Source organism: Bos grunniens, chromosome 11 (assembly GCF_055505025.1).
Source record: "Bos grunniens cultivar Pamir isolate PY7600 chromosome 11, Bosgru_T2T1.0, whole genome shotgun sequence".
NCBI classification, from domain to species: domain Eukaryota; kingdom Metazoa; phylum Chordata; class Mammalia; order Artiodactyla; family Bovidae; genus Bos; species Bos grunniens.
This window is the reverse complement of record NC_141175.1, coordinates 63,946,329-63,963,193: the sequence shown is the minus strand read 5'-3', so window position 1 is coordinate 63,963,193 and position 16,865 is coordinate 63,946,329. Positions and strand designations below refer to the sequence as shown.

The following is a 16,865-nucleotide window of genomic DNA, read 5'->3' as shown; positions in this document are numbered from 1 at the left end:
TAAAGCCGATAGTTATTTATAGTATTCTTCATCAGCAGGTACACTGCATAAAATATTTGAATTTATCATATCTTATTGAACTAGTAATGTCAAAGATGAACTTCAGTCACTCTTGTGGACATAACTGTTATCAGTTCTGTGAATTTTTATTAGGAGAAGACACTGAAGATACTGACTTGCCCTACCATACAGCAGTGAGATGACTGAGCAGTCAGTGGTTAAATTTTATTACTGTTTTGGGAGGATCAAGGCCAAGATTGAAATTTTTCTGAAAAACAAGAATCACCATGAGCCACTAATAGAAAACACTAAGTGGCTTTGGAAATCAGTCTTTGCTTCAGACTTGGTAATCTTCTTAATGAGTTCAACCTAAAACTGTAAGGCAAAATAGCATTGGAGTAAAGTCACTTTGACAACAACTAATATCATTTGAATCACAAGTAATGTCACATTGCTTTTATACATCATAGATTGTCAAAAGTTAATGAAACAAGATTTCCATTCCTACATAAATTTGCAGCAGTTATACTTTTCTGTGTCATTCTGCAATTCAGAGGTGTTTTTGGACCTCCATACAAGAGAAGGCAATGGCACCCCACTCCAGTACTCTTGCCTGGAAAATCCCATGGATGGAGGAGTCTGGTAGGCTGCAGTCCATGGGGTCGCTAAGAGTCGGACACGACTGAGCGACTTCACTTTCACTTTTCACTTTCATGTATTGGAGAAGGAAATGGCAACCCACTCTAGTGTTCTTGCCTGGATAATCCCAGGGACGGGGAAGCCTGGTGGGCTGCCGTCTCTGGGGTTGCACAGAGTCGGACACAACTGAAGCGACTTAGCAGCAGCAGCATGCAAGTGTGTAGGAAATGTCCATATTTCAGAACCCATTTAACTGCCATTGAAGACCTTCCATTTAATCTTCATTTGAAAGTGATTAGTTTTTAATGAAATGACATGTTAAAAGGTTAATATCAGAATTTAACTATTCTATGCGTTTCACCTTCTTAGGAGAATATGCTTATTAAAATCCCATATTCAGTGGATTGGTATTAGAATTTGGCAATACATATCTTTGTGAAAAAACATTTTCAAAATGAGATACCTTAAATCTCATTAAAAATTAGTGTCAACAGATGTATATTTGCAATTGATAATAGATGATAGAAAATATTATCTTTGAACCCCAAATTAAATGAAATATTATCCTACCCCAAAAAGATTCCACTCTTTACAATAGACCTATATTACAAAAAAAGAACTCAATTATTATATTTTGAATTTTTCATAAAATTTATGGAAAAATTTTTTCTGTCATTTTATAAGAAACTACACAACATGTTCAATTTTGCCTCATGGCCTACAAAGCTTAAAATATTCCCTATCAAAATTATTTTACTCTATAAAAAAAATTGCCTACCCCTGGCTTAAAATAAGGAAACTAGAATTTGGAACTTAAAAGGAAAAAGTTTGTAAAAGATATTGAACATATTGTTGATCTTACATAGTGTTAATTGTGGAAATTACTTTGTGGGACAGCTTTTCTCTTGGCAAATAAATTTATATAGTTTGCAAACCACAGCCACTGGAATATCTTTTTTTTTAACTTCCATTCATGGGATCACAAAGAGTCAGACACGACTGAGCGACTGAACTGAACCTAATCTTAATTCTTAATTTGGTTTATAGACAATACCAACTGGGCAAGTGGTGAGGATGACCATGTAGTTGCTAGAGCAGAATATGATTTTGTTGCCGTATCTGAAGAAGAAATTTCTTTCCGTGCTGGTGATATGCTGAACTTAGCTCTCAAAGGTAAGAAAACATGAATAAATGGGAATTATCTGTGCACTTTTAGAATTTGTAAACGTATTGAAAACTGCATTAAAGCATCATGGGGGACAAAAAGGATCTTGGTCACTGTTAGTTAACTCAGAGGTAGTTACTAGAATTTATTTTTGTCAGTGTAAACCTTTGAAATCTGGGGGAATGGGAGAGAAATGTCCCAGCAAAGTTGTTCCTGTATTTCACTGAGATAAGGAAAGATTTTGTTTATATGATCTCTTCTAAACTTAAAACATTTGAATTCCAAGTTAATTACCAACCCAAAAACATGAGGTAAGCACTAAATGTAATGAACCTAATAAACCAAAGTAATTGCCTGGCATCATCTAAAACATCCCTGTTGGTCTTTTGTTGCTGATACTAGTGTTGTTTTTTTACTTGAATCATGTTTGCCTTAGAGACTTCAACATGAATATTTAGGAATTACTGTCATAAAGTATTAAAGAACCTCAGCAAGAAATTTATAGACATTCAGGTTAATTTTCAGACCAGGTTGCTAATAATTTTTAATGGCTCTAAACAAAATGGCCTTTTCCTTCACTTTTCCCCAGTAACGATGATCAGAAGTTTTGCAGATTTACCAAAAAAAAAATGATTTTTTGTATGTGTGCATTTGTAGGGATTCAGTTTTGCTATGAAAAGTTACATTTTGTTGGTAAAGATACTAGTAACAATAATAAGAATGGTCATTTATAGACTGCTTAGTATTTACTAGGGAGAATTCCCTGGCAGTCCAGTGGTTAGAACTCAGTGCTCTAAACTGCCTAGAGCCCGCTAACTGCAGAGTGGTCAAAAAAAGAAAAAAATAAATGTACTAGACACTGTACATATTTCATTTAAACCTTATAATAATGCTGGGAAGTAAGTACTGTAATTATTCCTGGCTTACACATGAGAAAACTGAAACTCAGAATGAGTGAGTTGTCCAGTGTTACCTAAAATGTAATGGAGATAGACTGTGAACCTAGATTTATCTGACTTCAGAACCTGTATTTTAATCACTTTGGCTGTTTTCCATGTGATCTGTTAATGGAAACTGCCATTTTATTGGTGTCAGTCACTCTTTACATAAGGAAGAAATATCTTCGGTGTTCAAATCATTAGTTTAATTTGGTAACTAGTTGAAAATCTTGGATCAAATTTGCTAAATCTCTGCCTCATCTCTTCACACACAAAACCCAGGCTTCCAAGAAAAAAATTTTAAATAATAAAATGTAAATTTAAGAAAAATTTTGGCTATTAAGTATTATATTCATGTTTTTCTTCTAGTCAAAATAGTGATTTACTTAGATTTCAAAAGAATTCTTTCTTTTTAAGATTTATTGTTAGAGGAAAATACAGATAATTAGTTTTAATAAATTAAATTTAAAGTAAAGATCAAATGTGGATTCTTCCAATTATAATATTCCAGAAAATTTTTATATCTCAGATTATTGTTCAACTAATAGTGCCTTTTAACACTTTGGCTTTGCTTCTTTACTTTATTCATTGCTAACATAGGTATGTTAGGGCATTTAGAACAAAGTCAGTCACAGACATGGTTAATTTAACTTTTTTTCCTTTTTATTATACAGAAACATGAAAATGCCATATTATGCCAGATTTACAGTTTTGAACTAAAACTTAAACAGCTTTTTAAAGACGTAAATAAAAATAGCACAACATTGTAAAGCAACTATACTTCAATAAATTTTCTTTTTAAATAGGTGAGAGTATTTATATAATCTTTTCTACTTTAAGCTTAGAGTATTAACTTTTTGTTATGTGGCCGTAAGTAACTGAGGTCTTCAATTTTTGTCCACCTTGGATTAAAATTAACATTCATTGTCCTTCAGGATTGTGAATTGCAATCACATAGAATGGATTTTTTTTAATTTCAGCGAAAAATATATAAAGAAAGCTGGCTTATATAAATGAATGTATCTATTTTCTATACTCACTCTAACTTATCAAGAAGTAGTGAGATACTCATTCCTTAAATTTCAATTTAAAATATGAAAAACATTGATGTTAATTTTCAGCTGTTGAGAGAACTGAATTTTTTTTCTTTATGAATGCACCAACTGACATAAACTTTATGTTCTTCAAGGCTGAAAAAATTTTTCATAAATACAAAATTTAAAATGTTATAAGAAGGGATCCTAGAATTGAGCCTAGTCATCTTGATTTTAAATATTCATATGCACTATTTATTTATGAGTATACTATATTATGTAAGTATAACACAGATTTTAACATTTTACTATCAATATTCTGTTGAACCCTCAAAGTATGTTATAATTACAAGGCTGTCTTTTCTTCCATCAGAGCAACAACCCAGAGTACGTGGTTGGCTTCTGGCCAGTCTTGATGGTCAAACAACAGGACTTATACCTGCTAATTATGTCAAAATTCTTGGTAAAAGAAGAGGTAGAAAAACAGTGGAATCCAGTAAAATTTCCAAGCAGCAACAGTCTTTTACCAACACAACACTAATTAAAGGAGCCACAGCTGCTGATTCTTTGGATGACCAGGAAGCTGCCTTTGAATCTGTTTTTGTTGAAACGAATAAGGTTCCGGTTGCATCTGATTCCACTGGGAAAAATGGAGATAAACAAGATCTTTGATAACTTTCATTGTTTGCCTGAAGTTGAACTATAGAGTACTTTTTAAAAATTTCTTCTTACAAAGAAATTAATCTGCAATCCAATGAAAACATTTGTTAATGACTATTTAAGATGTTTTGCTGCTAGAAATTATTAAAGTTGTACACTAGTATGTTGGTCTAGTGACCTGGTTATGTTTTACGAGTTATTGGACCATGAGGATATTTGTTTAGCCTAGATTATAAGATTATGGAGACTATCATTTTCATCTTATTTGAAACCCTGTGTTTCTCTTGAAAGAGATTGATGAACTGTAGAATACACAGTTTGCTACAGTAGGGATCACTAATACATTTTAAAATTCTAGTTTAATTGACTTGGAATCCTCAGGAATTGAGTGACAGCATGAGAACAGGCTAATTTTTCTACAACTTTAAATAAACTGAATAATAAAAATTTTCTGATGTGTATTACATCCAGTATTGGGTTTGCTTTAGGCAGTAGTAAAATGTTTTCACCCAACAACAATTAATGCTATTATGTTTTATTGTATTTTTGAAAATTTTATCTTAGAAAGGTTGCTAAAAGCATTGTGAAGGAAATGGTTCCAGGGTGATAGTAAGCCCGAATAGTTTTCCTTGCTAGTAAAAAGGCTATAATTTATCTTTCTTACAGATTGCTTCCTTTTCTTTAGAGGGTCATACGACTTTTTATATGTGTGACTAGTTTTCATCCTGGGTGAATTAGAATTCTTAATCTGAAAGATTTACTTTGTTTTTCTCCAGCCTAGACTCAAGTTCTTTAAGTTTGCAACTCAGTTCTAGCAGTAATGGTTTTAAATCTTTTCACAGAGTCTCTGCTTCTGCCTATTAAAATTATTTTTTAAATTCCATATTCAGGCTGTTCTTTAAACATTGAGAGTGTGTTACATTGGGTACATATTTCTTTTAGGTTCAGTTTTTACTACTGAGACTATAAATAAAATGGCTGAATTGCCATTTAGAATATGATAATATTATTTGACTTGTTTAGGAATGATTTTAGGTACAGTTAAATTTCAGTACACTGAATATTTCCCCACAAAATTGGAAAATTCATATACTTGCTATTACATTACAAAAATAATATCAGTTATACAGAGTATGAAAATACATTACAGATATTGTTGAAAACTTGAAATTATTTGACAAAGACTTTGATCTTTTTCTTATAGAGTTTATGTTCAACAACTAAGTAATTCTGGAATAATTCAAACTAAAACATTAGGAGCCAAGTATATGTATAATCAACATAGAATTTTACTAAATACTTCTTGGGAACCTCTCTTTTGTGACAATATAGTAAGTAATGTATCATTTAAAATACAATGTTGACCCCATGCAGAAAAAAGTAATAAAATAGTAAAATTGTTATCTAGACGTATTTTTCTAACACCTAGTTCTTCAAACCTTCAAGTTGAGGAGATTAAGTTCCTTATATACTATTTTCCATTTGTATTCTACAGTTAGAGGTTCTGCTTTGCTTTGTTAGAAAGTCATTTATGGAAATTTTGTTCTTGAAACAAATTTTGTATAAGACAAATTATTAAATTTGATGTTGAGACATCTAAATTGAATGCAAGTAGAGGTGAAATTTTGAGTTGGTGCTATTTAGATTAGAAAAGGGGTCTTTATGATTGCCATTAAAGATGTATAGGGACAAGAGTATAGCACAAAATAAATGAAAAAAACAATTTGACTTTTCTTATGGTTTTTTGTTTGTTTGTTTAAGAATGCTAAATTGCAACATACATTTTATGTACATTGTTTATGTCTAAAAATTCCTTTTATAATAAGAATCTAGAAAAGGAATTTAGGAATAAGCAGAGAAATTTTGTAACCTTTCTTATCATGACAGTTTTAGGTTTCAATATTGTTATTTTTAGAAACTTATTTAAGGACTGCTGCTTTGTAGAAATTACAAACAAACAAAAACATTTTCAATTAAATACAATAATCACAAGTTACAACAATAAAACAGGTTTCATTTAAATTTTTTTTCTGATTGTAGTTTATCAGTATAGAAAGGAAAAAGGTAAGCTTTATAAATTTTCATGTTTTAACATTTTATTTAGGTATTTGATTTAGTCTATCAGTGTGTCATATATTTACTTGAATACTGATGTCCTTTATCTTGTGCTAAGAACAAATGTTAAATGCAGTTAACATTTTATTTTTAATAGATTGTGAAGTTATTGGACAAATAAAAATATATTAAACTTGATTGACATTTTCTGAAGACAAACTGTTAACTCTTTACAGGATTGCAATTAATGTAAAAGTCTGATTTTCATCATATCATTGTGTATATTAGCTACTGCAGATCCATGTGTCTTTTCTATTGTGATTAAAGAAAATATTGAATTTACACTTATATAAAACTTACCTTTAAGATGAGTTAACTCATTATTGACTGGGGAATTTTTGAAGAAACTAACGCCTATGGCCAACAGTTTTTATTTCTGCCACCCAAAAGTTAATTCTGTTATTTCACTAGCTCTCTTTGGGTTATTACACTCAGTAGTTATACCTGACACACCTGTAAAGTCTCCAGCCCAGTGAGTTTCATTTTCACTTTCTGTATCAGAATCCATCACTCAGGTTTTTCGTCTTTTTTTTTTTTTTTTCTTTTTTCTGTCAGAATCAGAACTGTATTCTGAAGAACTATCATCTTCTGAGACACTAGTATATATGTCCCTTACACAATCAGAGAAAGTATCTACATAAAATTCACTGAAAAATGCTTCTTCCACAAAATTTCATGATGCATCATTTTTGAAAATTTTATGAAATAAACTTGCATTTAAAATATACACAAGGTTGGAACAAAAACCCAACAGAGCAAAATGGGAATGATAATGACAATCATAAGTTGTATAATAAGCCGTTGATCATTTTAAGCTCTAACAACTTTGCACAGTGCTGCTGATTATATCACTTTGATACGTCTCCAGTCAATAATGTATTAGAATAAGACCTCATAAAATAAATAAATTTCTATTAAAAAAAAAAAAAAGACCTCAGATCTAGGTTTTGGGAGACCTAGATTCTAGTCTGGACAATACTTACTATAATATTTACTTACTGTAAGATTATTTTTCAGTTTCCTCATTGATAACATTGGTGATAGCTGCTATATCTACCTCACATAAGAGTGCTTTTTTAAAAAAATATAAATCAAAAGAGATTATGGCAGCTATATATTTTGTGATTTTTTTCCATGTTTATTTAAACTTTTCACATCCTGTTCAAATGGCACAAGGTATTATATCAATCTCAAATTTCACATTCACACATAATTAAAAGTTGAAATTAGTTCACTAGTACTTATAACTTTGCCTGAAATGTAATTTTAAATTATTTTGCTGAATACCTGAACAGCCCAGAAAAATGCAGTGGAATATTTATTCAACACAAAGAAATTTTGGTTTTTAAGCATTGCCTTGAAGTTGTTTTTATGTAGGTTATCTCATTTGGGAGAAGGAACTGTTTCTTTTAAATTAAGACAGCTAAGTCATGAATCCTCTGGAGTACTTACTATATTATGCCCTATGAATAGTTTTTCACATTTAAAGAGGTAATGTTTTAAGTATTCTAACCTAACAGTGTTTCTCTCCTCATATAAATTGTCTTGTTTTCTAAGAATTTCACATGCTCAGAATTGATTCATTGATTACACTCTAATAATGACACCAGTATCATTGGTCTAGAAAATCTGTAGTTTTGTTCTGCTTCATTTTACCCTAATACTTTTTTTCATCTGCTGCCTGCAATTCCATACTCTCCACTCTCTTCTGTATTTAATGTTTATCCTTCCAAGCCATCTTCTAAATTTTTCACATATTTCTTTTAAAAACTGTATGATAACATTTATTTTGTATAACTTTTCAATTTTATATAAGAGATATTATGGTATAAAACTCATTTTCTAACTTTCATAAAACATTTGGATTTTAGGAACTATTCGTCTTACTGTATATAACATGGTTTCTGATGCACATTATTCTGTTATATTCACATACTATAGCTTATCTTTTCCTCTAGTCATAGATACTCAGGTTATTTCCAGCTGTTCACACTTATACAAACTTGTACGTTTCTTCTTATGACTCTGCCCTTTAGTTTCTTTGGTATATATGTCCTAGAGTAGATGGCTGGTGTTTTGAGTATATGCATATTTAATTTCAGTTAGTAATGCTGGATTGTTCTCATGAATGGTTGTACAGTTTGCACTTACACCAGCAAGACACGAGAATATCGTTTCCTCTACATCTTCAGCAGCATTTGATATTTTCTGATTTTGTATAATCTGCTATATATGAAATTGTGTGTTGTCTTAATCTGCATTATCTGATTACTAATAAGCCCACACATATACTGTATTTTTTTTAATGACTGCACCGGGTCTTCATTGCTGCATGCGTACTTTTCTCTGGTTGTGGCAGTTGGGGGCTACTCTCTAGTTGTGATGCCCCGGCTTCTCATTGTGCTGGTTTCTCATGCTGTGAAGCATGGGCTGTAGGCACGCAAGTTTCAGTAGTTGTGGCTCACAGGCTCCAGAGCACAGGCTCAGTAGTTGTGGCACATGGGCTCAGCTCTCCCATGGCATCTGGGATCTTCTTGGACCAGGGATCAAACACATGTCTCCTGTGTTGACAAGTGGATTCTTTACCACCAAGCCACAAGGGAAGCCCTGAGTATATACTTTTTAGTCATTCTGGTTTCCATTCTATGGATTGCCTATACTTACAGACAATGGATGGCCTGTACTTATGTCCATTTTTCTATTGATTTTTCTTTCTTGTTGATTATAGTGCAAGAAATTCTGTATTCTATGTAATGTTTCCTTGTTAGGTGCACATGTTAGAAATAACTTGGGCTTGTCATTTATTAATAATTCTTGTCTTTGGTGTCATTGATGGAATAGCAATTTTGCTTCCAGTTACATTTTTTAGGTCTTTATTAGTGTTATAGTTTTATATTTACATTTAATTTAGCTGGAGTTTAGTTTTGGATATAATCAGTCAGTCAGTCAGTTCAGTCACTCAGTTGTTTCCAACTCTTTGTGAGCCCATGGACTGCAGCATACCAGGGTTGTCCATCACCAACTCCAAGAGCTTGCTCAAACTCATGTCCATCAAATTGGTAATGCCAACCAACCATCGCATCCTCTGTCATCCCCATCTCCTCTTGCCTTCAGTCTTTCCCAGCATCAGGGTCTTTTTCAATGAGTTGGCTTCTTGCATCAGGTGGCCAAAGTACTGGAGCTTCAGCTTCAGCATCAGTCCTTCCAATGAATATTCAGGACTGATTTCCTTTAGGATGGAGTGATTGGATCTCCTTGCAGTCCAAGGGGCTCTCAAGAGTCTTCTCCAACACCACAGTTCAAAAGCATCAATTCTTTGGCGCTCAGCTTTCTTTATGGTCCAACTCTCACATCCATACTTGACTACAGGAAAAATCACAGCTTTTACTAGGCGGACCATTGTTGGCAAAGTAATGTCTCTGCTTTTTAATATGATGTCTAGATTGGTGATAGCTTTTCTTCCAAGGAGCAAGTGTCTTTTAATTTCATGGCTGCAATCACCATCTGCAGTGATTTTGGAGCCGAAAAATTAAACTGTCACTATTTCCATTGTTTTCCCATCTATTTGCATGAAGTGATGGGACCGGATGCCATGATCTTAGTTTTCTGAATGTTGAGTTTTAAGCCAGCTTTTTCCACTTTCCTCTTTCACTTTCATCAAGAGGCTCCTTAGTTCTTTGCTTTCTGCCATAAGGGTGGTATCATCTGCATATCTGAGGTTATTGATATTTCTCCTGGCAATCTTGATTTCAACTTATGCTTCATCCAGCCCAGCATTTCGCATGATGTACTCTGCATATAAATTAAATAAGCAGGGTGACAATATAGAGCCTTGATGTACTCCTTTCCCAACTTTGAACCAGTTGGTTGTTCCATGTCCGGTTCTAACTGTTGATTCTTGAACTGCATATAGATTTCTCAGGAGGCAAGTAAGGTGGTGTGGTATTCCCATCTCTTTCAGAATTTTCCACAGTTTGTTGTGATCCACACAGTCAAAGGCTTTGGCATAGTCAATAAAGCAGAAGTAGATGTTTTTCTGGAACTGTCACTTCTTCATTGATCCAGTGGATGTTGGCAATTTGATCTCTGCTTCCTCTGCCTTTTCTAAATCCAGCTTGAACATCTGGGAGTTCACAGTTCATGTACTGTTGAAGCCTGGCTTGGAGAATTTTGAGCATTACTTTGCTAGTGTGTGAGATGAGTGCAGTTGTGTCGTAGTTTGAGCATTCTTTGGCATTGCCCTTCTTTGGGACTGAAATGAAAACTGACCTTTTCCAGTCCAGTGGCCACTGCTGAATTTTCCAAATTTGCTGGCATATTGAGTGAAGCGCTTTCACAGCATCATGTTTTAGGATTTGAAATAGCTCAACTGGAGTTCCATCACCTCCACTAGCTTTTTTCATAGTGATGCTTCCTAAGGCCCATTTGACTTAGAATTCCAGGATGTCTGGCTATAGGTGAATGATCACACCACCGTGGTTATCTGGGTTATGAAGATCTTTTTTGTATAGTTCTTCTGTGTATTCTTGCCATCTCTTCTTAATATCTTCTGCTTCTGTTAGGTCCATACCATTTCTGTCCTTTATTGTGTTCATCTTTGCATGAAGTTTTCCCTTGGTGTTTCTGATTTTCTTGAAGAGATCACTAGTCTTTCCCTTTCTATTGTTTTCCTCTATTTCTTTGTATTGATCTCTGAGGAAGACTTTCTTATCTGTCCTTGCTATTCTTTGGAACTCTGCATTCAGATGCTTATACCTTTCCTTTTCTCCTTTGCCTTTCACTTCTCTTTTCTCAGCTATTTGTAAGGCCTCAGACAACCATTTTTGCCTTTTTGCATTTCTTTTTCTTGAGGATGGTCTTGATCACTGCCTCCTGTACAATGTCACGAACCTCTGTCCATAGTTCTTCAGGCACTCTATCAGGTCTAATCCCTTGAATCTATTTGTCACTTCCATTGTATAATCGTAAGGGATTTGATTTAGGTCATATCTGAATGGTCTAGTGGTTTTCCCTACTTTCTTCAGTTTAAGTCTGAATTTGGCAATAAGGAGTTCATGATCACACAGTCAGCTCCTGGTCTTGTTTTTGCTGACTGTATAGAGCTTCTCCATCTCGGCTGCAAAGAATATAATCAAAGAATGTAATATACCTCAGGAGCAGATGTCAGCCTGGCTCATGGGCCCCGGGATCCAAAACTATTAGATATATTATGAGATATGAATTCAACTTATTCTCCAGCTAATCATTAAAATGGTTATTAATAAAACCACTTCTCTCTCTCTAGAGGAAAATTATCTTGGATTTACCTTCTTAGCACTATTTCCTTGAAATTGTGGGTTAAGATACACAAGGAATGCCAGCTGTTTATCCAGCAGCATATATTTAGTTGCAAAAAGCACAAACTTTGACATTTCTCTGAGTGAGATATAACTGGTAACCAAGCTTGCGAGGAACCCGCCCTCAGGGATTTTTACACCATAGTGGTTCCCGTGGCATATGAGGCTTGCCTAAGGTGGAGGCCAGGTTTACTGTACTGTGCCCTTTCCGGCAAGCTAAGTGACCTTAGTACCAAATTATATCCTTTTGAGTCTTGTGAGTATGAATATCTGCTGGGCACGCAGAGTAGAATTGTAAGTTTTTTCTAACACCATCTGTTAAATCCATTTTTCACCCATTTCACTATATACCAATTTGTCATAAACATGAAACTTGGGGCTCTCCATTCTGTTATTGATGTCAGTTCCTTTCCCAGTATAATATTGTCTTAATATAACTTTGTAATATGTCTAAATAGCTGAATCTTTTTGTTCTATTTTGATAGAATTAACTTTTGTCAATTTTTTTTACTATCCTTTTAGTCAAGTTCCCAAAAACAAGGTGCTGAAATTTTTACTGAATTTGCAGGTTACTTTAGAATTAACATTTTTATAAAGTCAAATCAGGGTATGTTGATCTTGTATTTGTAGCTTTGATGAATGCTTTTTAGTTCTAAAGTTAGTGAATCTCTTTGGTTGTCTGTGAAATACAAATAATGAATTTTATTTCTTCCTGAAAGGCCTTATACCTTTCTTTCATTTTGACTGTTTCAGCCAGGTTGCCAGTCTCTATTTGAGAGAGCTGTGGTAGCAGGCATTTTTATCAAATTTCTACTTCAGATTCTAAACTTGCTCTGTTAAATGCTATGTTTGCTGTGAGTTTTGTGCTAGTTAGTCTTTTTCAAAAGAAGTTCCTGTTTATTGATATTTTATATATGCCTTTGTTCAGGTGTTTTTTTTTTTTTCACCTTTAGTTATAGTAATATAGAGAATAACATTGATTTCTGATATTGAGCTGTTCTTGCATTCCTACTTGATGTTATTTTTTAATGAAATGATTTATGAAAAATACACATATAAATGAGTATGGTGGTTTAGTTGCTAAGTTGTGTCCGACTCTTGGGACTCCATGGCCCGGGAACCTACCAGGCTCCTCTGTCCATGTGATTCTCCAGGCTACTAGAGTGGGTTGCCATTTCCTTCTCCAGGGGATCTTCCCAACCCAGGAATCAAACCCTGTCTCCTGCATTGCAAGGAGATTCTTTACCGACTGAACTACAAGGGAAGCCCATGAATGAGTATAGACGATGATTAAAAGTGGGGTATTATGCAGAAATGTAACTGTGTGTTCAGAAGGCAGAATTGCCACTATTTGATGAGGTGTCCTAGAAGAAGATAAGCTGAAAATGGGCTCTGGGTCATGGTCTGGCCTCATTTTCTCTGATATTTTACAAAACCTTTTCTGGAGAAAGTCATTCAGCTAATACTGGGAAACCTAGGGTTATCCACATTTTATGTACTGGGTTGGTGGGAAAGAGCGTTTGATTTTTCCATACAATAGTACAGAAAGACCCAAACCAACTTTCTGGCCAACCCAATATTTTGAAAGATGTGCCAGCACCTAGAACTAGATACCTGCCTGTAACACAATCAGGAGGATAGGGCTGCTTAGGCTTTTCCACTTTTAACTTCTGGTGGCTATCCTTCAGCACTCAGGAGTAGGTCAAAGCAGAACATTTGTGTGTTCTTAAAAGATCCAGGGAGCAGAAGGAAAGAGCTAGAGCATCAGCAAGCCAACTTAGGTCAGGCTCACCCAGGCATCGTCAGATTTTTTTGAAAATATGGTACCACATAAGAAAGCATTATGTTGAAGTCTCGAATCATTCTGCACAAATCTGAACTGGCCACTCTCTTCGCCTGGTACAGTTATCCTGGATTTTGTTTTTATTTTCCTGAAGAGTCCTATGATCTTTCTATTTCTATACCCTACTCTTATGTCTCTTGGTTTACTCTCTTTGATGTAAAGCACATTTAGCAGCTTCCTGAGAAAGGCTCTATGGGAGATGAAGTATGGGTCCTTGAATGTCTGGAAATTGTCTTGAATTCTGCTCTCGGTTTAAATAATACTATGATATAAAATTCCAAGCTGGCTGTTGTTTTCCGTTAAAAATTTGAAGGGATTTTCTGTTGTCTCCAGCTTCCATTGTGACCACTGAGAAGGCTTGAAGCTGGTTTGATTCTTGTTCCTTTATACGTGCCCTATTTTGTTTTTGTTTGTTTTCCCCTCTAGAAGCTTGTAGGATCCATCTGAAGATAGTAATGATTGTAAGTTACTTTGTTTTCAGGTTTCTATTTTGTTATGTAGTCTTTTCCCCCCTGTATTACTGTGTATGTATTTATGTTTTATCTCTATCACAATAAAGATTTTCTCTCAGGTTTCTGCTGAACTTTGGTTGTTGGCGTATGTTTAAGAATAAGAGGCTGAACAGCTGATTGAAGGCTTTGAGCAGACAGGCAGGGCTTGTTGTCAGTGAACTTTGTGATAAAGCCAATTCAGGGGGCATGACATAGGATTTGCTAATATTTCCCTGATTTAAACATTCTATCCAGTCTCAGGCACAGTGACCCACCAAACTTACAGAATGGTCAGGGAAACAGACCAGAAACTCTTCAACTTTAGGCAGGTAGGCAGCTCCAATGAGAGTGGAAAGCTGCATGTGTATGGTTTCTCCTTCCAAACTCACCATTCAGCTAAATCATTCCTCACCTGAGAAGCTGCTGATAAGAGAGAGGGAAGGAGAGACACCAGTGTTATTATAGAGAAATACTGCTATGTGAAAACAGAGAGTAGGGAATTGTGGTAAATTGAACAGTGTGTTAAAAGTGAATGTATATTTTAAATTTATATTTGCTTGGGGGAGGTCTCTTTGCTGTTTCTAAGAGAAATACATGTAAAAATCTCCAATTGTTGATATATTCTCATGGTTTTGTCAGTTATTTTATTTACTTTTGCTACCTTATAAGTTTTGTACTTAGCATGCTTTCTGTTTTTGTATTTGCTTTTTAATAGATCAGATTTTATTCTGCAGGTTTGGAAGCTATACATTCTATTTTTATTCTCCTTGTGGTTATTTCTAACCCATATTTATGATTACCTTTCTCTACCAGTATTTAAAGTTACCAACATGGAGTCTTACAGTAACACAGAAGTATTGACACACTGTCATTCTCCCTCCTTCCCCCATACACGTTACCTGTTGTCTCTCTGCTCCTCTTCACCCATGTTGATATCACTTAGAGTGTTTATCCCAGTTAATTTTTCATTTTGAATATTTGCTAATTGAACAAATAACTTTTCTGAGGTTGCTATTTATTTCCTGTATAGATTTTATCCATTCATTTATGTGTTTATTCATCAAATTAGTATAATCACCTGGTTTTAAAAACACATAAGGAAATAAGAGCAGTGACTTGCCTCACTCCAAAGTCCAGATCCCAGAATCAATTGTGTTTAACTCCATACTGTTGTTTTTACCTTCTTACTTGTAAGTAATGTGCTCACCTTGCTGTTTTGACTTACCAATGTTAGAGGTTATCTATTACCCTCTCCTTCCCACCCTCCATGGAGGATTTGACTGCCTTTACTACTATCCCACTCTTCCTCTCACCCCTCTTCCTAATATTATTTTAATTTTTAGTCAGTTCTGTTCAGTTACTCAGTCATGTCCGACTCTTTGCAACCCTGTGGAATGTAGCACGCTAGGCTTCCCTGTCCATCACCAGCTGCTGGAGCTTGCTCAAACTCATGTCCATCAAGTTGGTGATGCCATCCAACCATCGCATTCTCTCTCGTCCCCTTCTCCTCCCACCTTCAATCTTTCCCAGCATCAGGGTCTTTTCCAGTGAGTCAGTTCTTCGCATTAGGTGAGCAAAGTATTGAAGCTTCAGCTTCAGTGTCAGTCCTTCCAGTGAATATTCAGGACTGGTTTCCTTTAGGATTAACTGGCTTGATCTCCTTTTGATATCCTTGTGCTCTAATTTTTAGTCAAGTCACTGAAAATGTTTGCATTATTGTGACCGTGTAAATATTGTTTCTTTCTTCCCTGTTGTTCATTTCATACATTACTTTCTGGTTTTCCCAGTATTGCCATTGCCTTGCTTGTTTATTTGCCTCGTTTCTGTGTACCGTGCCTGGCTACAAGTTGTGGTGCCTAATACTTCCGTGCTGGGCCTTTCAAGAGTTCTGCAGTGTAAACAGCTGTCAGAATCCCAGTCTCAGGTATAATTTCATCACCTCTGCTAAGTCAGTTACCTCACATTCATTGGCTTTTTTACTGCTTCTGAAAGTCTCATTGTTGTCTTCTCTTTTATGCTTTGACTTGGTTTAATACCTCTCATTCTTTTATTGTCGTTTTGGGGGAGATTTTGAAGGGAAAAGAGAATAAGGTGAATAGTTAATCTCTTGTATTTAACTAGAAAACAAACTAGTTTTCTCTAATCATGTTTTATATACCCTTGAGAGACTTATCCATAGTGCTGTCCACGCCACCTACCTCCCCCTGTTCTGTGTTGAACTCAATTCATTAAGAGGTTTTCCCACCACCACCACCGCCATCAAAGCAACTCTTGTTGAGGTCACTAGTGACATTACACTGCTTTCCAGTGACCAGTTCTGTGTCTTTGTTCTACCTGACTTAAAGGGGCACAGTTGATTACTTCCTTATGCTTGAAAATCTTCCCCCCTACCCCCCTTGGCTTCCTGGACACCGTACTCTTCTGCTTTCCCTGCAATATCATTAATCTCTTCTTTTTCAATCTTCATTGCTGATGTCTCTTCATATCCCCTACCTCTAAATATTGAACAGCCTCAGGGTTTAGACTTTGGACCACTATTGTAAACTTACTCACTTCCCTGATGAGCTTAACCAATTAACCAGTCTAGTGATTTATGATGCCATATGTTTTGATTTTGGAGTTTGTATCTCTTCTTTTATCTGAA

General features: G+C 34.9%; 1 protein-coding gene across 1 annotated transcript in view; it reads left to right on the top strand.

The window, feature by feature from the left end:
• The window catches only part of PEX13 (peroxisomal biogenesis factor 13), a 32,975-nt gene extending 26,125 nt beyond the window's left edge, over positions 1–6,850 (top strand). The window contains exons 3-4 of the mRNA XM_086326781.1: positions 1,687–1,812; positions 4,150–6,850. Of these exons, the coding sequence (XP_086182907.1) occupies positions 1,687–1,812; positions 4,150–4,448 (425 nt within the window). The 3' untranslated portion in view covers positions 4,449–6,850. The remainder of the gene's footprint in view (positions 1–1,686; positions 1,813–4,149) is intronic.
• Positions 6,851–16,865: the final 10,015 nt, after the last annotated feature.